The sequence below is a fragment of the Scomber japonicus genome, chromosome 3 (genome assembly GCF_027409825.1).
Source record: "Scomber japonicus isolate fScoJap1 chromosome 3, fScoJap1.pri, whole genome shotgun sequence".
NCBI lineage: Eukaryota > Metazoa > Chordata > Actinopteri > Scombriformes > Scombridae > Scomber > Scomber japonicus.
In genome coordinates, this window is record NC_070580.1 from 13,392,069 (window position 1) to 13,417,926 (window position 25,858).

A 25,858-nucleotide genomic window follows, 5' to 3' on the forward strand; every position below is an offset into this window, starting at 1 on the left:
AAGCTGTGAGCAGACAGGGTTGAGTAGAGTAGAGAAGAATTAGAAGAATCATGTAGCATCTTTTAAATTCAGATATTTATGGAAAAATTTCTGCTATTTTCATGATTCATGAAGAGATGAAGAATTTAAAGGCCCTGAAAATATTCATTGCTAAATGTGCAACAATCAAAGTTGAAGTTAGGTATTATTTGAAAATAGTTTAACCCTCAGAAACTGAGCTAATCATCATCATCAGTACTACAGTGTGTAGTTTTATGAGAGCTGGTTAACAACGCTGGCAACACAAGCCAACAACCCAACAATGGCCAACATAGTTTGTTTCAGATGTTACAAATTCCTGATTGGTGCACCGAAATGTGACCTTGTGTTTTTCCAGCTGCCCACTTCCAACCAGTGAAAGGACACAAATAATAACCTAAATAGTTTGAACTTTGACAGAAAAGTTAGTCAAGTTGTACTCTTTTGACTGTAGTAAGAAGCTGATTGAGAAAGAATGTTTTCAGGGTCTTGAGGACCACGAGTCGAAACACAATGAAGTTGTTCCATATACTTTTAATGAGGCTTTGATTGTAGAAAAAGAACTAGTGCTATGTATGTAAATCAGAAATGTTCAGATCCTGTAACAGGGGGGTTTAAGTTGGTTTGAATTGGATAAAGGCTGCTTGTGTTTGCATGTTCAAAAAGGCACCTAATACAAACTCTTCCAGCCACTGCTCAGTATAATCTCTATTAAAATAAATAAAACACCACAATCAAATGCTTTAGAATAATTTATTAGGATTTTAAAATTGAAATTATCAGAAAAAAAAACAAGGAAAAAAAGAAAAGCATTTCTGTAAAGCTTGGCGGGGACATCCCAAATCTTTAACTTTAACCGAGCTCATGTAGAGCTACAAGCTCCATTCAAAGCATTGGCCCTTTTCCTTACATCAACACAAAAAAAAAGACATTATTAAAATCAATATACAAGGGGAGCAAGATCTCAAAACAGAAAAATATAGTTTCTTTTTTTTTCTGAAAATAAGCCGCAGAATTATCCACACGTCGTCTGCTATTACCAATAATAGTACTATTTTCATTTGTAAGGTAAAAAATAACTTATTGCTTTATTGTAAGTTAAAAAGTTACAGTGTTGGTGTCCAGCAGTAGTTTATGTCATGTCCCAGATGGTCTGACAGAGGAACTACTGGCTGGATCAGGAAGTCCTCTGCTTCAAGTGTCTCGCTGTGCTGAACGTCAAACAGGCTGCAGCAACAAGGCTGAACAAACAGACTCCTTGTTTTTGCACATGTTGATTTTTTTTGTTCAAGCTTTTTTTGACTTTTTTTTCTGCCAGCCAGTGTTGTCTGCACTGAGGTCCTATATCAGAACCGACTGGGAGCAGACCCTGTTCCATTTCTGGTTCCCTGCCCAAACCCCCCCCCCCCCCCTCCTCTGTTCACCACTACAGAGCAGCAACTGTATTTAAACAATAACATGTCGGATCCAGAGAAGCACAAATTCAATCAAACTAAAGAATGAAATGGGAGGGAGGCAGGGGAAGAAGAGCAGATGAGCCAAAATGGAACAGGGTGATCTTTTTCAGTACCAAAAAACAAAAAAGGCAATCGAAATGCTCCTTCGTTGCCAGAAAGTAGTTCCATTTTACACCTTGATGTATGCGCACAAACACTCACTCACACACACTCAGACGCAATCACATGCACCTTCAATAGTGATCAGAGGACAGAACATGGTCGTGATGTTTTCTACAATTGCTTCTCTGAGAATGTCCTTCATTTGTTTTTCACGGCGGAGAACACCGCATAAAAAGATTTTTTTTTTAAAGAAAACAATAAACAAACAAAAAAAAACACACATTAAGAAGTGAATTGCGCAAAAAAAAAAAATAGAATATTTTCAAAAAAGAGGAAGTCAAGTCAACCCCGGAAACCCCGTGAACCCCTGATCTCTCCTGTTTAAGGTTGTATGTCTTCCTTAGTCCACCATCTTAATCTTAAGTAATTTTCCATGTGAAGATACAAGAAATGTGGTTCATGGTGGTGTTAAAATAAAATAAAAAAGTCATAGTTGCTTTTTCAAGAAGCAAAGCGAACAAAGTGATGACTTCGCAAACAAAAAAACAAACAAACTGTTATTTAACCCAACGATTATGTCAGACAAACTCCTGGAAGTTTATTTCTCAACAGCTATCGTCGACAGCGCCGGATTGAACCGGTGCTCGAGCGGACTGGCCGACAACGTACACATGAACCGTATGCGTACTAGTGAAAAGTAGTGAGATGACCACACATAGCAGTAGATGACATCCAGTCAAATTGTTGTTAACCCTTTCCAAACCAACCAATGACATGCCAGCCGGTTCAGGAATCCCATCCCCACCCCGACGTCTATGTACAATATCTTACAGGAAGACATAAAAACATTGCTTTAAAACCAATTACAGAATAAAATACCTCACAGATTATCATTATTATGTCAATATTAATAACAATATTACAAAGGTTTGTTTTTAAAGACTACCAAAATATACATTTTTGTTGTTGTTTGTTGTTGTTTCATGTTTTCCGTGACGCTTAAAAAAAGGGACTTGCTGCTGGATTTGTTCTTCCTTTGTTAAAAATGCCTTTCAGACAAAGACGCATCTCGTTCTCTCTGTTCACATCAGTAACAGCTTTCAAGGATTTCATGATGAAACAACATATCACATTAAAATAAAATAATAATAAAAAAAAACTAAAAATAGTCCTCTGTGCCTTTGTCAAAGATGACAAATTTTTTCCTCAGAGATTTTTTTGTTTTTTTGTTTTTTGTTTTTTTGCAGTTTTCTTTTCTCAGCTTCAAAAGAAAATAACGGATATCGGAAGGAGAAGGGCAGGGGATCTAATTATTAGGCTATATGAGGACAAAAGAGGAGAGACGGGGAAGTTATGTTGAAGTGAGATTAGTACAGCAAAACAGAGTTCAGGTTTTAAAAAGATATTCAGTCGGTGGGTGAAGCCACAGGGAGCCAGGAGAGCCTGGAAGAGCCTGTGGCTCTGCCAATCAGATTGTGCCATCAGTGGGCAGTCAGCATTTTGATTGGCTCATCAGCAGAGGAGAAGCCCTCCCATCTTCTGTGACCTGAGTTTTCTCAGTGGTAGCCATTAGTGAACGCAGTAGCAATCAGAGGACCCTGAGGACACAAAGCCCAGAATGAACACTATTAGCTTTGTTAATCAATACGTGCACTCATGCATGCATTCAAGTGTGTGTGTATGTGTGAGTGTGTGTGTGGGAATATATGAAGGGATGAGAGAGACCTACCCCTAGACCGTGGCCGAACCCTGTGCTGGGGGCGGGGCTAGCGGCGCTGATGTAGCTGCTGACTCCTGAGTCCTGATTGGCTGCAGCATACAAGTCAGCCATTGGTCCGGGGCTGCTGGTGCCCAGGAAACCAGCTGTGCGTGAAGGGGTGGAGCCTATGAGACAGAGGAGACAGAGGAGACGAGTCAGGCTTCAACACTAGAGGGCTTTTTACACACATATACACACACATACACACACATCTAAAAATACTCTTTTGTTTGTCAAACCAGGCCATTGTATACACACTTTACCTCAGGCAAGCAAATAAGTACATGCATATGCACAAGTAGGCTACACACATTCTCTGTCTCAGCATGTCTTACACACACACACACTCGCACATAAACACACATCCACCTACCTCTAACTACTGCTGCTGCTGCGGCTGCTGCCATTGGTCCATACGCAGTCAGGGGAATGGCTGTGGGTAACAAACAGACTGAATTATTGCACTCGTCATTGTGGATGGCTCCTGTATCATGAGTAACAATCCACAGCTCCACATCTGTTGAACTGACATCTGCTCAAACATCTGTCCTCTGATTTACATACATATGATGGAAACCCAACTGCCCCAATTAGAAATTAGATAACATCTGATTTTTGTCTCTTTAAATGTGAAGCAAAAATAATGCTGTTCAAAAAAACAGGATGACGTCTCCATTTAAAGATGCAAGTACAACTCATAGACACTAGATGGCAGTGTGGAAACAGAGCTGCAGTCAGCTGCTTGTTGACCAGGACCCACAGCCAGAAAGCTTATTGTTAGTTAAAGGAACAGCTAATGATAAAAAACTGACTGATTGCAGAAAAAAAACGAAGATAGTAATTTTTGCCCATCTGACAGACAAGACAGAGCAGCACAGTGTAACAGCAGCACTGTGCAGCAGCCAGTTATTCAGACCATCAGGGGGGGAAGCCAGAAATATACACACATCTATTATATTGTAATGTATTCCCGTGCATGCTGCTTAAGAGTAATCTCAGTCATTGGCAATTCTGGCAGCAGCACAGCATCTCTTCCTCTCGTCAGGCACAGGAGTGCGAGTGAGTTACTATGGTTACGGGGACGCTCTGTGTCTCTGTCACACTGAAACTTTATCACAATTCCTAATAATAGATTTACAGGTTAGTTGTGAGGCCATTTCATTCATCCTCAATCGTTTGTACTTTGATGCAACTGTTCTCAGTACTGACAATATCAATCCTCAGGTTTAATGTTCAATCAAGTTTAATTATACAAATCATATTGTGATTGTGTTGTAAGGCTATTTCATTTCTGTAAAGTGATTGTCCTTGTTTGACCTTGAAGATGGCCTAATAGCCTGCAACCCACTAGTATTTTATAGAATGTGATGTTTTTTTAAAGATCATTTCAAATACGAAATAGTCATTGCTCTCCTGATCCATGCACTTATAAACAGTTCTTGATACCTGCTTGGCCCTAGACTAGTGCAGGTGGTCGTTAGGTGCAGAAAATGTTATTGTATTAGATCTTTTTATTCTGTGTTCTGAAGAAAAATATGTGTAATATCGTAATATCAGGGATGTATATCACAAATGTTGTTGGTTCATGAGGTCAGAGAGAGGTCGAGTGGGTCAGTTCAGCACAAATAACGCTCATTTTAGTATGAACAAAAAATAGAATCTGCTTTTTCTCTTTTAGTTAGGTGAGAAGTGCCAGTTATGTCCTGTAAAACCTAAATGTGCTGTTTTAGTTTAAAAAAAACTAATTAGTAAGCTAATAGAGGTGATGGTAAACCTGTTTTATTACCTTTGGACAGAGCCAGGCTAGCTGTTTAACCCTGTTTCCAGTCTTTATTCTAAGCTAAGCTAACAGGCTGCTGACAGTAGCTTCATATTAGGAGTACAGACGTGAGAGTGGTAGGAAAACAAATATTAGTATTTACCAAAATATCAAACTATTCCTTTAAAACCTAAAATTAAACTAAATATAACATTAAATGTAAAAGAGGAAGAAAGAAAACAAACATGAAAATGCAGCATTAGACCTGTGAAGCCAAACTGATCCTTTTTCAATGCAACTATTGTTCTCCAGTACATCTAAGAAGGTTCTCAGTCACCAGGTTTCCTGTTTTAAATCAAACCCTCAGCAGTTGAGCAGTTTCATTTGACTTTCTGCTGTAAAATAGCTTTTTTTCTGTTTCTCTCAGTGGCCCTTAGAGGAGTGAGGAACTACTGACCTGCCAGCTCAGGGGGGTGGGATGATGTCAGGAGGGGGGTCCTCTCTAAATGGAATTCTAGAAACAGAGAAGGTCAAGAGAGAGCGCTTTGTAAATACAGTCACCATCCACCGGGCCAGACTACAAAGCCACACAGACAGACATTTAGCCACAGCGGGGCACTGACATGGACGCAGGAGCACAGAAAGTAAAGTTTAAGGAGTAAATATCTATTGTAGGGACAGGCAGGAAGGTGGGAGCAGAGGAAAAGGAGGGGCGATACAGCTGAGTGAAAGACGGTTACATAAGAAGATCAAATAAACAGAGAAGAATATAAGAGGAAAACAAGCAAATAAGACAAACCAAAGGAAAAAACATCAATCGTTAAGATTTGAGATATGGGAAGATATTTTAAAGGAGAAAGGGGGTTTTAAAACACAGAAAGTAACAGTTTAAAAATCACATTATTACACTCTTAAATCTACAAGCAGACAGAGACTCTGCTGGAGGTACGTTGTATTAAGCATGTGGGTGTATACGTGTGTGTGTGTGTGTGTGTGTGTAGAGAGAGAGAATCCACATGGCCTTTGTAGTTGCAACACATTTCATGACCTCAGTGCTCACAGCTGAATCAACTACATGTCTCAACCTGTGTCCTTTTAGCCTTTCTTCTCCCCCCCTTGCTGCCAAAGCTGTACAAAGTTAAAATTAGGTGTTTACAGACATACCTGGGAACTGGTAGGTGTAACCAGGGGCAATACCAGAGTAACTGCGGCTGGTGTAGGTAGTAGTCTGGAAACCTGGGTAGCCTGTCAGAAAAAAAAACATAAAGAATCAATGCCATTAACTTGACTGAAAACAAAGCTAGAAGGGTAATCTATGTAACCAACTGTCAGTTACTCAACATATGAATCATGAATGAATACACAAGAAGTGTTTTGTACAGTTTTTATCCGAAGAAAATTAAACTAGCAATGAGATTTCATTGTTTTTCCTCATTAAGCTTTTATAGCCATTTATTGTGAAAATGTCTCTGATTCAGTGCAGCTGATCTAGCCAGGATTAGTTTTGGAGCTGCCTCAAAGTGCTCAGCGGTCTGATTATTGCCGAAAGCCAGCACAAAGTGGTCAGATAATAATGTATACAGTGTGGGATACTAGTAATTTAGCTGTGACGGTTTTTAAATTTTATTTAGTCGCAGAAAAGTTTGCAATCAAGCGTAGCTCTGGGGCAAATGATCATCTGGAGACATATGGACCATTTCAGTCTGATTACTTCATGCATGTGCTGACCAGTGATGTAATAGTCCAGCAATGTTTGCCTCTGGTGAGAGTCAGGGTCATCAAAAGTTGAATTATGGACTAATCAACCCTGATTAGTGTGATTCACACCCACACAGCCAGCCATCACTAAGGCTACTAGGTGAACTACAAGGCCAAGATTGTGATTGTAAATGTCCAGTAGGTGGCACCAGACTACCACAGATGACACATGCAGCTCTCAGTTTGTTTTCTCAATGACAAATTTACTCTAGTGTGCATGCCCCTCAGTCTGTGACCTCTAAATTTTAAATCCATCACACACAGCAGATGAATGTGTGAATAATATAAAACAATTTAGCATTAACATTTTAGTTTGAGATCTTCAACGTTTAATGGGTGAAGACAAGCAAATATTATTGGAGCCAGCTAAGACAATAAACATATTATGAGCTTCCTTCTACATTGCAGCATATGTTTACACACTATCAGTTTGGTGTAAATATGTTATTGTAATTATTATTTAGCTACGTTAAAAATGAACATAAAACCTTTCTAATATTGTTACATGTAAAATGTTAGGTAAGCAGGACTATATATGAATTACAATTCATATTTGGAAAACGCAAAAAAAATGCTTGTGTTTCTAGTGTAACTATATAATACATGTAATTATACTATGTATTTAACATTTTACTGGTTAATGAGACTTCAAAATTCAAAAATAACTTTAATGCTGGTGAAGCAGTCCTTTAACTGTCAGTGTCTCCACCACAACTCCTAATAACCTTCAAGAAGATTGTCAATGACAGATGTATTTGCTTTTGTTATGTATGACTGTACAACGTGGATATTGTACTGGATGGTACAGTATATGTGTTTTCTGAATCTTACCTAGCATACCAATGCCCAGCATGAAGGCGTCCATCCCGTAGGGCATCACTCTGGAACGGCCTCTAGCTGAGCCTGTTGGCATCATCACTTCCTTGGGTTGTGCTTTCTTACACTCAACCTGAAATGTAGGAAATAAGAAGTATACAACGTAATGCATAAACTGTGAATAGTATATGACATAAACTGAAGATTTAAATCTCTTCTCGCCTAAAATTAGTATGTTCTTAAATCAATATCTCCAATGTACCATTTTGTTGTTGATCTCATGGAAGTGGATCTCACACACTTTTTCCACCACGTCTTCATTCTCAAATGTAACAAAGCCAAAACCTGGAAGACACACAAACGTTATTCCAACACCTGAATGAATGGAATAGACAACAAAATACAAAACCTAGAATTTTCTTTTGTGAACGTTTTCTACGATGTGTAATACAAGCAGTATATTTTACAGACACATTACCACATTCAACATAACAGAAACTTTACAGGTCTAAATACGAGCAGAATGAATAAAACCGATCAGATCAGATTGATTCATTAGACAGGAGGGATGGGTAAGAGACTGCAGTTTCAACCTCTTCCTCAGTCTACATCACCATGAGATGAACCTTACATGACTTGTCTGTCAGTCATCTGTTGGCAATATGGAGGAGTCCAGGATGGGGTGTGGCTCATCAAAAATGAAACCCTAGATTAACCATCTTCTACCACACCCCATTTTTTCAACCCTACTCAACCACCTCCACTTCCTTTCCTTCCCTGCCACCTTCTCCCTTCTTTCCTCCCTTGTCTTGTTAAGTTACATCCTCCCCCTGTAACCAATCTGACCCGGTATCGTGATCCTCAGCGGGCGCTTCGTTTCTAACTCGCAGAGAGAGGACGGAGATAAATGAAAACGGAGGGAGGCGAGAGAGCGGAGAAAAAGACAAAAGAATGTGATTGGAGAAGAAAAATCATCCATTTTTGTCATGGAGGTTCACCTCTCTGCACGCAAATGACTCTATCACGCTGTTTCTCCTCTCTGTTATGAGGACGTGTTTCTAGATGTCCCACTTAGTGTGTCAATACAAATTAACATAATGTGTGTGTGTATGCGTGTGTGTGTGTGTGTGTGTGTATGTGTGTGTGATTGTAACTTGGTATACTTACCTCTGTGTCTGTTGGTTGTTTTGTCAAACATAAGCATGGCATCATCAACCTGTGAGAACAAAGCAAATAGATGAGCTTCAACATATTAACACACACACACACACACACACACACACAGAGACACACACACACCCACACACACATCATTACACAGCATGGGGTGCAATTGTCCCTCTTTAGCATTGGAGTAAGAGGGAAAAACAGATGGAGAGGGTGGAGGGGAGAGAGGGAGGGGTGACAGGTGACAAAGGAGAAAAGAAAAAGAATGAGGGGCAGAGAAAGGAAGAGAGAGCGATGGGGAAGTGAGGGGGCGGGAGGGTGCGGGGGATAGCTGTACAAAAATAAAATGAAATACAATCTATCAATGTGAAAAAGAGTGAATGTTCCCTGTTCGCTGGGCGCTGGAGGAAATTCTTTCCCATTCTCTGCTGTATCTCTCTCTCTGTCTTTCTCTCAGAGTTCTCACAAACTCCTGTCCTGCTCTCTCTCTCTCTCTCCCTCTCTTTTTTCTCCTCCCTTTCATTCGTTCACCCTTGCTGTCTTTCTTTCCCCTCGCCACAAAGTTTACTATTCCCATGGAGACCTTGTAAAGAATTTCAATTAGAAGAACTTACCCCCCCCCCCACAACCCCCCCCACCCCCCCACCACCACCCCTTCATCACCACATCCACCCCCGACCCAACTCATTTCAATGAATAGAATGGAGAGAAAAGGAGAAAAAGAGAGGGAGAGAAAAGTATGTGACCGAAAAAAAGAGAAACAGTGACCACTAATGGGATGATAATTTTAAAGTTGTGATGAAAAATAGAAAATGTGTCAATGAACATTTTGGAATCAGAGAGAAGAGAACAAAGTGAACTAGAGGCCTTTGTCAACACGCTCACCTTTTATTCTCCTTCTCTCTCCACTTTCCCTTTTTGCACTCACTCCACTGCCCTATTCATATTCCTCCTCCTCCTCCTCCTCCTCCCCCCTTTTCACCCTCCTTCCTCCCTCCCTCCCTCCCTCCCTCCCTCCCTCTCTCACTTGTCCTTCACTGGCAGGAAAAGTTAGCAGCTTCTGCTCAAGCTCTGGCGGCATGAAGAGACAGACAGGGAAGCCAAGGCTGGGATCGCTTGTGGAAATAACTTTGGTTGTTAAGTGACAACCGAGAAAGAAAGAAAAAAAAAAAGCATTGCGACAACATTCCCAAAAAAAAAAATCTGCAACACAGTTCCCTCTACATCACAGTCAAGTGGAGACACATGTGGAGTATGACTACATGGCTATTTTCATTAGGCAGCAGCACTGAAACTCAAACCAGTGTAACATGAGTGGCACAGGCCTCTGGATGACCAGGCCAATTTCTAACCTTTACCTCAAATGAAAAACACACCCGCCACTTCAAGTCTGATTGAGACATCTGTGTGTGTATGTGTGTGTGTGTGTGCCTACAAAAGTGCATTTTCCTTGCTAAATGTGGCTATGATGGAAATGCAGAGGATCAAGGTTGCTTCTCTCTGACCCTTTTAGCTCTCATCCCTCTCAACTTATAGCACCTACACACAGTGAGAGAGAGTGAGGGAGAGAGAGAGAGAGAGAGAGAGAGCACACCCCCTCCTCTCTCTGTCCTTCATTCAGTTTTTATTCCACCACCCCCCCCTCCCCCTCCCCCTCGTCCTCCTCTCCCCTCATGCTTTCCACCCTTCCGGTCTTCCAAACTCAATGACACAGCAGAGAGCCAGGGAACAGGACAGTAAGTAGACAGCTGCAAGCCAACATGTTATCATAAGAGTAGAGTTACATGCTTGGCTAGCCCCGCTGTTAGCATTAGCATCTATTCTGGAAGGATGACCGGATGGTAATCGCTGCCAGTCTGAGGAGATGTTGTATGCATGTAGCCTCGTGCTAATGTGATCAGTGTAATTGTCTTCCATGAGAACACAATGGTTGTGCCGACTCGCGAGGGGGATTCTGTCACGTGTGCGGGCTTATGCTGTGGTCGGACACCAGCCCCTTGCCCTTACCAAAACCAATAAGAAGACGATCTCCGATGTCCACTGCCCAGGGTGCTGTAAGACAATCTGATTGGATAGCTGTGGGGGTCTGAGATTGGCTTAGCGGTGGCTCAGTCGCTAACTACTCAACACTCATGCAGGGAGTGAAAAAAAAAAGTTAAGGTCATATTCTCATGAAGTTCTGACATTCTCAGATGTACCGACATGAGGGTCAGCTGTGATCCTGAGCTTCAGGGTGCAGAATTAAAAATATCCTTTTTCCCTCTTTTTTTTTTTTTAAATAAAGTGTGCTATTTGTCTGAAGAACAAGTGTTTGCTGACAAGTCCATTAGTCTTTCTTTCTTTTTTTTTACAAGATTATGAAAGGTGGCATTCACATTTTTTCCCTGCTGTCTCCTCACATCTCCCTCTTTCATTCTCGCGCTCTCTCTCTCTCTCCGGCCATCTCTCTAAACAGGCCAGCAGACAAAGTGTTCAGTCAAGCCTCCTAATCGCCAGCTCATATGGGTGAGTGGAGTCCCAACTTTTCCCGTCTGCCCTGTCCATGCTGCATTTTTCATCTTATCCACTCCTTCCTCTGCTTACTGCTCTGGCCTATTCTGTCATTTTATTTTAGGAGTGTTTGAAAAAAAGGGGAAAAGGGGGAGGGGGGGGGGGGGGTTTAATGGTGATTTTTTCATATTATGGTATTTTCAGGAATGCAGAGAGGCAGGATAAAAGGCATAGAAACAGGGATTTCCTTTGGGATTAAACATAATTGACTGTACAGTATGACCAAAATGCCTGAAATGCTAATTATCAAATTACCCAACTGCATGCCTGATTTCCAGTTTAAAACACATTTCTCAGATCAAACAGGCTCCACATTCAGCCTTGGCCAAAAAGAAAGGAGGGTGTTCTTAACTCTGCACCAGGTTGAGTGGGATTACAAGACCTTCACCTCAGGATTCTGACTCATTTCTCAGACAAACATGGCAGCTGTAGTCTCACAAGCATGGGGACGTTAAGCAATAGAGGTGCAGATTTGTTCAGTAAGGAAACCACACACAAACACATGTCTCAGTTTGGTCCGAGACACCTGACGTGTCCGGTCTGATGAAGTTTGCGTAGGTGTACTTTCAGAAGTGTACTTTAAAAAAAAACAAACTCCAGCGCGTATCAAAGAGTTGCAGAAAATGCATAGTGCATTCAGTGTTTTTCTTTCTGAGGCGGTGCCACAGTATGAAAATAAACAGGACACTGAGTCCTACTCCATCCCAACCTGCACCTTGTAACCAGGCTCAGATAATAAACAAGAAATACCTCCCGCTCAGCAGGAATGCACTGTGGGATTGGCGCTATCCATGATACAGCTTTGGTCTCACGTGTCCAAACAGTCCAAATATTCCCTCATCCTGCGGAGGGAGTGCTGTCTTAGATATGAGTGTCTGTAATCACCAGGGAGAACTGATTCGGCACACAGCTGCAAACAGCCATTACAAAAAAAAAAAAAAACATGACACATGCCACATGTCACAACATCCACTTTACAACGTGTCAAAGTGTTGTGATGGCCACACATGTAATCCAGATCGACTAGCATCCATGGCACGGAATTAGAAGACTTCATTGTGATTTAAAGCGGCACCTGAAATATGGTAATGCCCTCAAACATGAGTCAAAGGCCAACTGAGAGAAAACAACGCCAGACACGAGGCAGAAGGAGGTTTGTGCTGTTAATTTCTTCCAAACCATTAGGCCTACATCGTGAGTCAATGGTTCATTTTTAGATTCTGTCCTGCTCACCGGCAGCAGAAACGCACATTTACTTATTGTTTGTGACAACTGGATCACCGGCTGTGAGTCTCACTGTCTGTATCTGTACAAATGTATGCAAGCTCTCCTCTGTTTGCCATGTCACACTTTCATGTACACGCACACCCTTTTTTCCATTCATGCAAATACACACTTCTCACAATTTTTTTTTTAAAAGGAAACACACACACACACACAGACACAGACACACACACACAACAAACACACACACACACACACACACACACATACATACAAAAACACTGGATTACAGCAGGACAATGGGCAAAAGCAGGTCACCACGGCAACAAGCTGCGAGGGACTGGAGCAGGGTGTTTGTGTGGGATGGGAGGGGAGTCTGAGGTACTGATTTTGGGTAAGGTGGGGTTGGAGAAGGGTGGTGGAGGGGGGGGGGGGCTGTTACAGGAGCAGCTGTTGCATTTGATTAGTTAATACTGAAGAGCCTGAACTATCCTCATACAACACTCCCCAAAGCCACTAAAGTGGAGTTAGCTAAAAAGTAACCCGGCATTTCACACATGATGGAGATTTTGGTGCTTTTATGGCCCATCAGATTGGTGTTTTTTCCCCTTTCTATAGTCACTTTTCTTCCTCACTGTCTCAACATTCCTCCTTTTCTCTGCCCTTCAACCCTTTTCGAGTTCCCCTCCCTCTCGCTCTATGGGGGGTTGCTTCTTCTCTTTCAGTCCCCCGCCATCTCCCTCTTCTCGTCCCCTCCTCTGGCTGCTTTTTTTTTTTTTTTTCTCCCTCCCTCTCCCCGGCCACTCATCTGTCTCCACAGCATGTGTTTGCCTTTCACCAAATTTCATTCAAAGAGGAGCTGAGCAGTTCGAATGTACGAGCCCAAAAAACAAATCAGGGGAGAAAAAAAAGGGTAAAACTGCTAACAAGAGATAAACTAACAGACAACTTCATGCTGTAACTGGCAGAGCTAAACCACCACTGACCACACAGCTTTTGTCTTTCCTTTCCGTCAGTCCTCACTTTCACTTTCAACACCTGCCTTTTTTCTCACAATTGTCTCTGAAACAAGGCTCTCTTTACACTTTTTATCTTGCTATACTCAAATGAAAAGGGAGAAAGGGAAACACTCATATATACGTTTACACAGAGAAGGTTAAAGATGAATAGGGCCAACAGCATGAATATAATCTATCACAGGTGAACAGCATCTGACAGACAGGGGCTTCTCACGGCTACAAATAGATACCAGATTTGTCTCTCTGTGTGTTGTTTACCTTTCCAAACTGGTCAAAGTATTGCTTCACATCTTCGATGGTGGTATTGACTGACAGTCCGCCGACAAAGATCTTCTTTGTCCTGGTCACCAGCTAGCAACAGAGAAGAGGAAGAAAGCATCGTTTACCACTAATCACATCAGGCAGGGGGTAGATGGTGGTTATAAAGAGACTTTGTGTTTGTTTCACTTTATCTAATCGCACAGATTTCTGAAAGCTCTTCTGAGCATTCAACCTAATTCAGTTGAGTTTAAAGCCTGCAATATTTAGAGCTCGGAGGTGTGTGTGTTTGTGTGTGTGTGTGTGTGTGTGTGTGTGCGTGTGTGTGTGTGTGTGTGTGTGTGTGTGTGTAGGTAAGAACTGTCTGTGAGCATTCATTCATGTGTGTTCCAGGATACAAATGAGTGTGTATGTGTGTGTGTGTGTGTGTGTGTGTGTGTGTGTGTGTGTGTGTGTGTGTGTGTGTCTAAGAAGTTGGCTGCTAATGGTCAGGGGGTTGGTGGGGTCAGGGTACAGGGTCAGGGTGTCAGGATGGACAAGTGGATTGCCGCTCTTCTTTGGTCACGTGCCCGACTCTAATCCCAGCCAACCAGGGCTGAGTGATTAGGGGTGACACATGACATCATCACTACTCCTCAGTGTTAACCCATTCAGGGTACACTCACCTTGGGCTGGGCTCGGCGTGGAAAAGCCACCTTTGGGTCGATCTGTGGGGGAGACATGAGTAAAGACATAAGTTAGGATAAGCTTTAAATATGGTCAAACTAGAGGAAAAAACTGGCATCTCAAGAGTTTCTAATGTGGAAGTGATTGTAGTAGGTCAGTATAACAGATATATTAAAATCATTATTTTAGGAGAGTGAAACAATGTCTTTACTTCCTCCCAAAGACCCCAATTCTGTGAGTGTAAAAATAATAGTAAATGGCAAAAAACTAAAGAACTAAAAAATGTTTTAAACCAATTGTAATTCAATACATAGAAAGGTCATATTGGTAGGTAGTGCTGCATAAAGTACTAAATTGACTAGAGCTGGAACAATTAGTCAGTTAATCATAAAAAAGATATTGACGTGAAATGAATGAGAAACTATTTTGATAATCCACTAAACAATTAAGAAAAAAAAAATCAGGGTGCAAAATGAACTATTTTGTCCACCAGCCAAATGGCAAGTGAGTGTTTTACCACATTCTACCAGCCACTCAGAACCATATATTATCATTGGGTTTTTTTGTTGGCTGTTGAGTAAAGCATATCTACCAACCACTTGCATATTTTACCAGTACATGGCTGGTGCTAGTTTTGTGCCCTTGGTAAAAAAAATGCCAAACATTTGCTTCTTTTCACAGTTTTATAAAATTATAAACTGAATATCTTTGGGTTATAGATTGTTGGTCAGATAAAACAAAGCATCTGAAGACGTCGAAATGGAAAAGTGGAATATTACAACAGGCGTTTTTCACTATTATCCTACATTTTATATAGACTGAATGATTCATTGAGAAAATACTCATCAGAAATAAATATTGTTAGTTATATAGCCCTACTGTCAACCAATCACAGGTGTAGAGTATGAGAAAACCCATTGTAATTAACCATGTTTTACAGTTGGAGTCTTGGAGATCTTAACCTGTGATGAATCATTTTCTATTACAAACTTCTGAAACATGTCATCAATTCACATTTATAAGAAATTAGTAAACGTATAAAGTAAATTAGTATAAAGGCAATAAAACAACCTAAGTATGTTTTTAAGCTGCTACTATGAAGAGGGTTTAGGATATTCCAGGAACCCCAAATAAATATTGAGTTTAAAAAGAAAAGATAAAAAGTATAATGTCTCTTCTGAGGCTGTCAAATAGACATCACCAGAGCACCCACTATCCCAAAGCATCCACCCTTGCTTAAGTTCCTTTGGGGGGGGGGGAACACCAAATCTTCACCTGCTCGAGCTACGTTGTACAGTAGCTGACCCTCTGCTTGAGTTGCTCCACAGATCGATGAATTATCACACTGTTAACTAACCAGAATAAGTTCAAACACTGAGCCTCTAAGTCTGAACCCATCTGAAGGCCAAAACGTCTAGAAATAGAACATATGCTAATCAGCTAGTATGTATAGTAGACCCTTGTTTATTGCAAGCCCCCCAAAATCCAAACACACCACCCAAACAGGCACAAGTAACAAAACACACAGAAAGACATGAATACGTACATTCTCTGAATTGCGTGAATTATTTTGGACTTGTGTGTCGGGGCACTAACTAGACGCGTCATCTACCACAAACTAATACAAGGCAGTCTGGAATCTGTGTAATATTCTGAATACATTTCCGATGGATTTTTTTTATTATTATTTTTTTTAAATCTCACAAATCCAGGCAGCCTCCATTTTGGATTAGCCAGATTTGACTGTATCCATATTTCTCCCCAGTGGAATGTCTCAGCAGTGGTCAAGGTTACAGATAAAATTAGAAGCAAATGAGTTTTGAATGAGCTGGCCTTTAATAATGCTAAATATGCAAAGCCTGGCCTGGCATTTTAAATTTGTGTGGAATCTCGTGTTACTCTCACTCAAGCCAACAAGAGAGATGATTTTAGGTCACAGGACCTTGTAGTGTATTATGGTCTTAGAGTTCCATCTTTGTTCTAATAATTGGATGTGTGAAGAAAAACCCCTTGTGCCTCAAGCAGCCGCCATCAGAGGTATTGAATTGATATTGGCAACTAAAAGCAGCCTATCAAACCGCCAGAAATAAGTACTTATACTGTGAACAATACACACAATACAAGGGAGGGCTTTCATTCAATATTCAAACAATCCTTTCATCTCTTCCCTGCGATAATTCCCTGTTTCTGATGACAAATCTACAGACAAAAATATCCTTCGAGGACCTTTAAGTGCCTAAGATTTACCACTGCCTCGAGAGCACAGCGCTGTGTAACTAAGATGCAGCTGCAGCGTCCTTGGAAGGGGATTGCAGAAGGCCTTTGCACCTTGAAGAGGGACAAAAAAAATGAGAAGAGTCATGTCACCTCCAGCTGGTCTGAGCACAAAGACTAAGGTGACAAGGACACGCAAAGCCACCATCGGCTCACTGCAACGGCAGAGTAACAACAGAGCGTACTCGCAAACAATGACAACACAGCATTCCTCACAGGATCTGTGCTTAGTGGGCTAAATTTGACATTATAGATGTCATGCTGTATGATGACCAACACAGAGGCTGTATGTACTGTATGATTTAACAGAAAGGAGAAGAAAAAGACACAAATAAACAACAAATGGATATCTAATTTAATACACTACACGCCTCTGTTGTTACAGTACACCTAAAATAAAATGATTGATACCATAAATTCATTTTATGGCCAAATATACAATATTTGAACACACTATGCAACGGTTAAGCTGCAGTGACCTCTAACGCACAACGCTGAGACAGAATCACACTGGAAGGTTGGAAAACAGGCAGTAATGTACTTAGTCATCATTAAATCCTGCATTGTGCTATGCATGTTTTTTTTTCCGAATAAAACTTCCTGGTTCCCGGTCTTCTGACCTTAAAGTGCTGATAGGTAAGAGTCTCTCATGTTCAGGTCAGCCCACCTCCCTTCAAGTGTTTTGACAAGATTCAAGGGCAGGATCTGCCCCGACGCAATTATGTGGCAGAGACAGATATTAAAGACAAGAATACCACAGTGTAAACAGAAAAACCTGAGCAAATTGATATTGTTTCATTGGGTGTTTAATCATTTACTTCACGTGCTAACAAAGCACCAATATTTCATAGCTTTTGAATGATCAGGAGTTCTTAGAAACAGCCTAAGATACAGAAAGGTTACCAGCTAGACTAGGTTAGGCCTAATGCAATATATGTAGTAGTGCTACTACGGCTACAGTCATGCCATGCTGTTAAAAAATCATTCCACTTCAGCGAAATAACAGAATATATCTAACATGTAATTTCTACATCTGGCTGTACTCAAGAGGAAGGCTATAATAAATGAAAACTAAAGCATCTATCAGACTGGTGGATTAGCCTCGAGGAAGACAGATAGGCCACAAAGCAAAAGTAAAATGACTTAGCCAGGTCACTGTTTGCAACACTCAGAAATAGCTCTTGGAGAGGCTTGACATTGGAGAAGTGGCTCTACAATGTAGCGGTCTAAATCAGACTGGTGAAAATGAAGCTACTCGTGAATAATGGTTCCAAACCTTTCAAGGAAGAAAAAAAAATATAAGGTTTTCTTCCTAAACTGACAAAGAGTTATGACTGAGTGTTCACGAAACGGTCTGACTAACATCCTGCTTCATGACATCCAACCTCCGTTCAGTCTAAAGTAGCAAAGTGACGGCAGAGCGTACAATATGATTTTAGTGGTTGAGCTTTTTAAGACTAGACTAATCTACGACCAATAGTCACCTCACGTGGCCCAGCGCGTCCACCAGTGTAACAAACTGGAAAACAAAAATAAAAAATTGAACGTCAAATCAATACACAAAATGTTGTGTGCAGCAACAACAGAGAAAAAGAAAATACAGCTTCCACTCTGTACCCTAAAAGATAGGAAGATAGGGAGAGAGAGGGAGAGAGAGAGAGAGAGAGAGGGGGAGGAAGAGAGAGAGAGAGAGAGAGAGAGGGAGAGAGAGAGAGAGAGAGAGAGGGAAGGAGTGAAAAAGAAAAAGCACAGGGAGAAAGAGAAGGCATTCATTTGGAAAACAGGAGTCAGCCCATGAGAAAGTGGGCCTGTCCAGTGTAGCGGGGCCGTCCCAGCAGGCAGCCCCTCTGATTTCATTAATTAACAGGACAAAGAGTACAAAACAGATGGGCCCGTAGAGGAACTGGGGCTCCCGTGCTACCCCCACGGGCACACATACATACACACATGCACTCACAGACACCCACATAATGTAGCACAAACATTAACACCAACACATGTATACAAAGTGACACATACATGTAATTAAATAGGCAAGAATACACACACACACACATATATATATATATTTATACACCTCTTCAAAACTACTGACAACTATATTTCTATACACATACTTTACAACCATGCTCATTGTATCATAGTCACATATTAAAACATTCGAGCTCTGACACAGTGGCCAACCTGCCAAGACATTCTTGTAACAAAATAGCAAACACACACACACACACACACACACTGATAGAGGGCATCGCAGGCTGCCCCATTATAGCAATATAATCAATATAGGCTAAACAAAAAGCTATAAACACAAGAGGAGATAAAAGGAGTTGGCATGTCAATGCATGCACAGTGAGAGAGAGAGACTTGGTTTGGGCTCAGGCCAGCAGGGTCATTCTGCACAGCTGAACAATGGCACAGTAATTAGTTAACGAAGCTCACTAATGAGGACCCCCCCCCCCCCAATTCACCCAACCCTACCCCTACCCCTACCCCTGTAACCCTGCTAGAGAACCTCGCCACGCCAGGCCGGGGGTGTGTGGTAGTGGGTTAGGGGTTTTTGGTGAGGCCCAGAGAGCGTCCTGGATCCACCTTCAGAGCAGGTCCAGGCTTTATCCCTGGATCTGAGGCCGAGCATGGACTTCGGAAGCCCAATCCAGTTTGTTTCCTTCAATCCGATTAGTTGCTTTTTCAGATCTATACTAATTACAGCACAGAAGCTGGGCCTCCCATTCTCTTCACTCTCTCTCTCTCTCTCTTTCTCTCTCTCTCTCTCTCTTTTCTCCTCCACCTTCTCCATCCCCCTCTCCAGTCTTGTCCACGTCAGCATTAAAAGCTAATCTCCAGTCAGGAGCTAGCACTAGCACCTAAACTCTCCCACTAACCAGGTGTTAGACCAGTAGCAGACTGCGGTGCCAGTGGTCCACAGAGGCTGGCACTAACATATGTTGTTACAGTGGATGGCTATAGATGAAAGCAGCTATATTAGCACCATGCAGACTAGTACCTTCACAAACAGACAGTCGTGCCAAGAGCAGCAATTACCACCTACTGTACCACACTCTGAAAAGGGCATTCCTGTTTACTTGGTGTAAAAAAAAGTCTACAAAGCAAACAAAGAATCATTTGATTACTAACATCCTTATTTTATATCATTTTGTAATATTTCAGCATAGTCTTAATTTTGTGTCTTTACCAAATATTAGGGGTATTTTGGGACATTTCAAATATTAAAAAAATGCTAAATGATCACACATTAAGTGGGTAAGACAAGTGCGGTCTACTGCACTATGAAGATGGCTAAAGTGTTTATTTATCTGAACTAAAAAGCGCATAATAATCCCGTCATATATTTGGCTGAATTAGCGAAGCAAAGAAATCAGTAAATCCACATAACAAATCACACAAACGACCTTTTTCCTCTTCTGAAAACTCTCGCACACTCTACAATTAATAATAACATGCCAAAAAATCCAAAAATGATTCGGACCTAATCCAAGCGTATCAGAAGTGGCAGCGTTTCACAGAGTGTCTGATCTCGCCCCCTTTTTCTCCCTTCTTTTTTTTTTTTTTTTTTCCATAACTGGTTCCAGTGAAGTATTTCTCTGAGAAAACAAATACCAGTTGTGCCCTTCTTCTGTGTCCAGAGAAATACAACAGCACACCACTGCCCTCGGGCCATACCCTGCCCCGACAGGAAATCTAACCTCCAACCAAAACAACAACTTCCAACAGACCTCACTCTAAAAACAATACATAACCTCTCATTTGTTCTATTTTCATTGTCTAGGTACACACAGGTATTGATAATAGTTCAAAATCAGTACTTGGCCTGTGGTTTTTTTTTTTCATTTTCTTACGGGTGGATAACAGCACTACTGGATGTACCGGGACTGTAAATGTTTAATACCACATGTAACCATTTTTAACCACAGTGCTATGGACCTTGCACCAAGTTAATGTGGTTCACTTCTCACCCTGCGTGACCCTAAACAGCACCCTGTTGCTCTGTTACAGCCCTTTCATTCAAATTCCTTGTCTTTCTCCTTCCTGCTTTGTGCTTTGTAGCGTCTCACATACACACACACACACACACACACACACCAAAGGCCCGGCTTATGAATGAAAAAAAAAAAAAAAAAAAAAATCAGAGCATCGAATATTCTTCCTCATTCCAAGGAGGAAGGTCTTTCTCACATCTCATACTGATCAAACAATAGTTATGCTTCTCTTACTGTGGGGAGGAGGAGGAGACAGGGGAGATGTCCAGGAATCAGACAGACACACTATGTGCACAGAAATTATAGAAATTAATATAAAAAGGAAAATATTATATTCATAGAGCGGGTATGAGAAATGTTGGGAACATAAGGCTATGCAAGTTTTTTTTTTAAACTCAATCTTTTCTGATCCACAATTAACTTAAAGCTGCTTTGAACAACAAAATGAACTCTTTTAAGTGATAATCATAAATACTCAGAAGTAAACTATAACGTAGTACAATGGTAGAAAGCGAGAAATGAGCTGTGTTGTTGCAGCATAGTGTTATTTTGGATCAGTTATATTTTATATAGTGTTTGTCTATATACATTTAAAAACCCCAGCCTAAAGCCATTATTGCCTTTAACTATATACAGCCTTTACATATCTGAGATTTGCGAAGACATGAAAACAAAAATCTGGCCTTGCATTTCTAAAACCGAACGACAAAATGGCAACCATACCCTTGTACGAAACGCGTGGTTGGATAGACCCTACTACATACAAGCGTGCTTCCCCTGCAGACTGCTGCCACAACAACCGGAGCTCCTGAAGCTGCATTTGGGGCCGTTAACATTATTATTGTTTAGCCTTACGCCGTATTTCGGTTTATAAGAGGGCAACGCCTAACCCCACCAGTGGCCTGCCAAACAGAGCTCTTCCAAAAGCCTCTCCCTCCACAACCAAGTGTTCAAATCACACACACACACATACACACATACACACACACACTTGGTCTGGTTCTCAAGGACTCAAACAGCACCTAGTTTTAAGAGGTAATATGACTCATGAAGTAACACTTTGCAGTTTCTTAGAAGTTATTTCCAAGCTAACTGAAAAATTTGACACAGGTTAACAGCAGCAACACCTTTTCATAATAAACATTCACAACAGAGTAAAAGCTCCAAAGATCCAACTTTCCAATTCAAATTCAAACTTTCTAAATATTTCACTATCAAACCAAAAACAAACAGATAATATCTGGATTTTCACATACACAAGCTAAGTGTAAAGGTCTGACCTGACAAACATTACTGTGTGTGTTTGTCAGAGCTCTGCTACCCAACCGAGCAGAGTGTCTTAAGTTAATGCAAAATAGCCGGGGAAGTTGTTATGGAGACATAATTCCCATCAGGCTGTGCTGTTAAAGCACTGTCTCCTGTGGCTGGCGTCACCCCCAGCAACAGGCTTGCTCCAACAACTAACCAACTCTACCTTTCTCCACCCCTGGGCTCTGCTGCCTTTCTGTGCCACCGATTTTCACTCTCAAATGATCCTATTGTGTGCGTATGTATGTGTGTGTGTGTGTATGTGTGTGTGTGTGTGTGTGTGTGTGTGGTTAGGGAAGGCCACAAGCTGACGAAAGAAAGACACACCCAGTCCCCATTCCTACAACAAATCTACATGACCAAGACAGCAACATTCACACCTTCATAGATATTTAAATCTGAGTCAACAGCTCTGTCACACCACATCTACAAACCACAGGGATTTAGGCACTTTTCATGACAAGGCCTCTTGTATAGACATCCAACATTTAGCTAAACACAAGTATGTTATGTGTTCTTATCTCTATTTGGTAAACGATTTGTCCCATTCACCCACATTTGAATTTTCCTGTGTCAGTAGTGTAGGAGGGGAAATTACAGAGTAACCCCTGATCAGAGCAGACGTTCAAACACAATCTCAACAAACGTTCAGTGTCTACATCAATATTTAAATTTAGACTTATGTGGACCTCACAGAGCTTCCCCCTGACATCAGTTTGGGAACCACTGCCACAACTGAGTCCTTTCCCCCAAACTTTTTTTTTTTTTTTTTTTTTTACCTCTCTCTCTCTCTCTGAGTCCCCACTAGAAAACTGTGCTGTTATATATGAAAAAAACTTGTGAGCTCTCTGCATAAACCCTGTGAGGGTTTTGCAGGGGCTCCTACCCCATTCAGGTCCCCAGGTAACCATGGCAATGAAGACCAAGAAAGAACGCTTTCATGTTGGCGCCCTGAACCGGGATTTGGAGGGGGAAATGAGCAGAGAGAGAGAGAAAGAGAGAGAGAGAGAGAGAGAGAGAGAGAAGGAGGAGGAGGCTGCTCCAAAACGCACTCCTCAACTTTACAAGCCATACGGTGGGAGGCAAAATGCACCGAGGGGGGAAAAACATGCTACACAGAATCCTAATTGGAAAAGTTACCCAAGAAAACTTTATTGGCACCATCCGACTCTTCAAAAAAAAAAGGCAAAACTCACCGTTTTGGAATCCAACTCGTGTCTGTTTTGCGCCAAAACCTTTTCCACACCATCTTGCTCTGCGTATGTTACAAACCCGAACCCCCTGAAAAAAGATTGAAAAAAATATAGAGGCAATTCAAGTCACACAATCAGAATGCAAACTCACGGCGGCTTAACAGTGTCATGGAAAAGCTGGAAGCGCGTGGGGGGGCAATCCAGTGATAGGACGGAGGAGCGCACACGCCTCCTTCTTACCTCGACCTCTTGGTAACGGGATCCCGCATCACCATACACTCCTTCACCTCGCCAAATTTGCAGAAGTACTCCTTCAATCCCTCTGCAAAGACAGCGGAAATATTAGTAACCGGCTACATCGAAAGGATGCTATATTGACTCGCTCTACAGGCCCTGATGAGGTGATGGCTGGCAGTGGCTGGAGAGAGACAATGGGGTCGGACGGACCACGTTGTGTTTGTGTCCCTCCAGTCCTCAGAGATAGTAGCCTATGGCTATCTGGCCATTCAGCATAATAGCCCATTAGGGCCTGCAGACCACTAACAAAGCTACACTTGGTGACGATTGCTGTTTTGACACAGCAGCAGCAGCAGGATAATAACACAGGCCATCGCAACAGGAATAAACTGTATTCATGCACCAGCCTGCGCTCATGGGTCTTAAAATAAATGAATGGATTCAGCGGAGTGTAGCTGGAAGCAACAATAAGGAAAACAACCCACGAGCGTGGGCATCAATATGGTCTGAACTTCTAGTTTTGGCGATGAATAATCGACCGCTTTTACTAGAGATTCCCTTCCACTGTCATTAGTGTAATAAGTGCACAAGAAAAGACAGACAAGTCGTTGTATGTGCACGCATTTCCACTGTTAATCTCCCTACGTCTCGGCAAATCTAAATCCTAAAAGCTGATCCTTATTGAATAGGAGGCTTTGATTTAACTATTTACAGTGTTTCTCATTAACTTCGGGAAGCATCGCATGCAATATGGGTGCTATACTGTAGCCACGTAAAGAGGAAAACAGGAGGCTTTCATTCAGACTTATTAAAGTAGCGTGCGGGACAGCTCACCTTGTGTTGTCTGCCAACTCAGACCCCCGATGAACATTTTGCTGAATGAGAGAAATACAAGCTGTAAGTCACACACAATAACACGCGTCTTTTCGAGCACAACACATGCAATATGAAGGGGGAGAAACCGGAGCTATTATGTATAATATAGCATCAATAAAGTAAGAAGAAAGCATCGGCCATGTTGCGAAGTCACCAATCGGCCAGTCGGGCCGTTATAATCCCCTAGAGGAGGAGGAAAAAAGGAGAGGATTTTCCAGATGATGGAGGAGAAGTTGCAATGTGGCCTTTTGAGGAAAACCGAGATAAATAAACAAACAAGAGAGGAAAAACTAGCGGGGAGCAGCGGTGCGTCTGTGTCTCCTCCACTGAGTGGATCCATCCCACACACATACACACACACGCGCACGCACATACACACACACACACACACATACACACACACGCAAACATGCAGAGCGAGAGACACACACACACACACATACACACACACATACAGCGTGCTTGTCTTTTGTCTCGGCGCGGCTCTGCTCCCGCACTGAACTCAACTAAAGTCCAAGGTGAACTCAAAATGGGCCGAGAGGCGAGCAAAAGGCAGGCGGGCAGGCTGAGGCTGTTACCAGGGGTCGTGGGGGGAGTTGTCCGTGCTGGAGGACAGGCTGCTCTGGCTCCCTTCCGTATCCATTCTGCTCTCCGCTGGTATATTCCCGCACTGTGAGGCGAGGAGAGGCAGTGAAGCTCCACTGCTGCTGCTGCTCCAGACTCAGGGGCGGGCAGCCGAGGGGAGGAGGAGGGGGGAGCGGTGGAGGTGGGGGTGGGGTGGTTAGAGGGAGGAGGGGTGAGCGAGGAAACACACGCATACACACACACGGGCATGCATGCACGCTCAGAGAGAGAGAGACTCCGCCTCTACCTCGTTTTCCCGTAGCCTACCCGGGCCTCGGACCTCCCTCCCTCCCTCCTGCACGTTGCCTGCCTTTATTCATGCTGCCAGTGGCGCTCTCTCTGTAGTGTTTCCCCGCCGTTCATGTCATTGGTTGATCTCAACAGCATGGCCCATTAAAGCGTTTTTGAATGTTGAGATCTACAGCAGCTTTTTCCTCAATATAACTCTGTAGCATTATAATGAAAAGGGGAGCATGAAACATATTAGAAAACACAAGTAGATCTGTAGGAGATCACACATGGCCAGCGTTCACAGGCATCTCTGCAACATAGGTTTTTAATTAGGCTATCGACAAATACCTTGAAATGATGTCTTCCAGCACTGCAAGGTCAAGCTTTAGGGGAAATGAGGCTTCTGTAATGTGGACGTTTTCCTTCGACCTATTTAGCCAATACAGAAGATCTCTGTAAATAAAAATGATCTAGTTGGATATGAGGTCATTCTTATCATTTTAGATTGCATGGAGGTAAGGTCCCGTTTTCTGAAATGTAGCCTATGTTATGTTATGTCAT

At 42.0% G+C, this 25,858-nt stretch overlaps 1 protein-coding gene across 1 annotated transcript; it reads right to left on the reverse strand.

The window, feature by feature from the left end:
* Nucleotides 1-1,421: 1,421 nt before the first annotated feature.
* LOC128355052 (RNA-binding protein Musashi homolog 1-like) lies at nucleotides 1,422-25,105 on the reverse strand. Its single transcript, XM_053315212.1, has 14 exons — nucleotides 25,021-25,105; nucleotides 24,401-24,441; nucleotides 23,570-23,651; nucleotides 23,333-23,417; nucleotides 14,553-14,594; nucleotides 13,888-13,980; nucleotides 8,837-8,885; nucleotides 7,932-8,014; nucleotides 7,685-7,802; nucleotides 6,260-6,340; nucleotides 5,553-5,609; nucleotides 3,710-3,769; nucleotides 3,307-3,461; nucleotides 1,422-3,175 (listed from the first exon to the last, which is right to left on the reverse strand). The coding sequence occupies exons 1-14, from the start codon at nucleotides 25,083-25,085 to the stop codon at nucleotides 3,134-3,136; spliced, it is 1,053 nt and encodes a 350-aa protein (XP_053171187.1). The 5' UTR covers nucleotides 25,086-25,105; the 3' UTR covers nucleotides 1,422-3,133.
* Nucleotides 25,106-25,858: the final 753 nt, after the last annotated feature.

Bases quoted from the DNA above. Each gene is read 5' to 3' on its own strand.
- LOC128355052 (XM_053315212.1), bottom strand. From the start codon at position 25,085: ATGGATACGGAAGGGAGCCAGAGCAGCCTGTCCTCCAGCACGGACAAC. The intron at 8,015-8,836 runs GTAAGTATACCA...TGTGTCTTCCAG, and splicing joins AACAACCAACAGACACAGAG to GTTTTGGCTTTGTTACATTT. The intron at 6,341-7,684 runs GTAAGATTCAGA...TTTTTCTGACAG, and splicing joins GCTGGGCATTGGTATGCTAG to GCTACCCAGGTTTCCAGACT.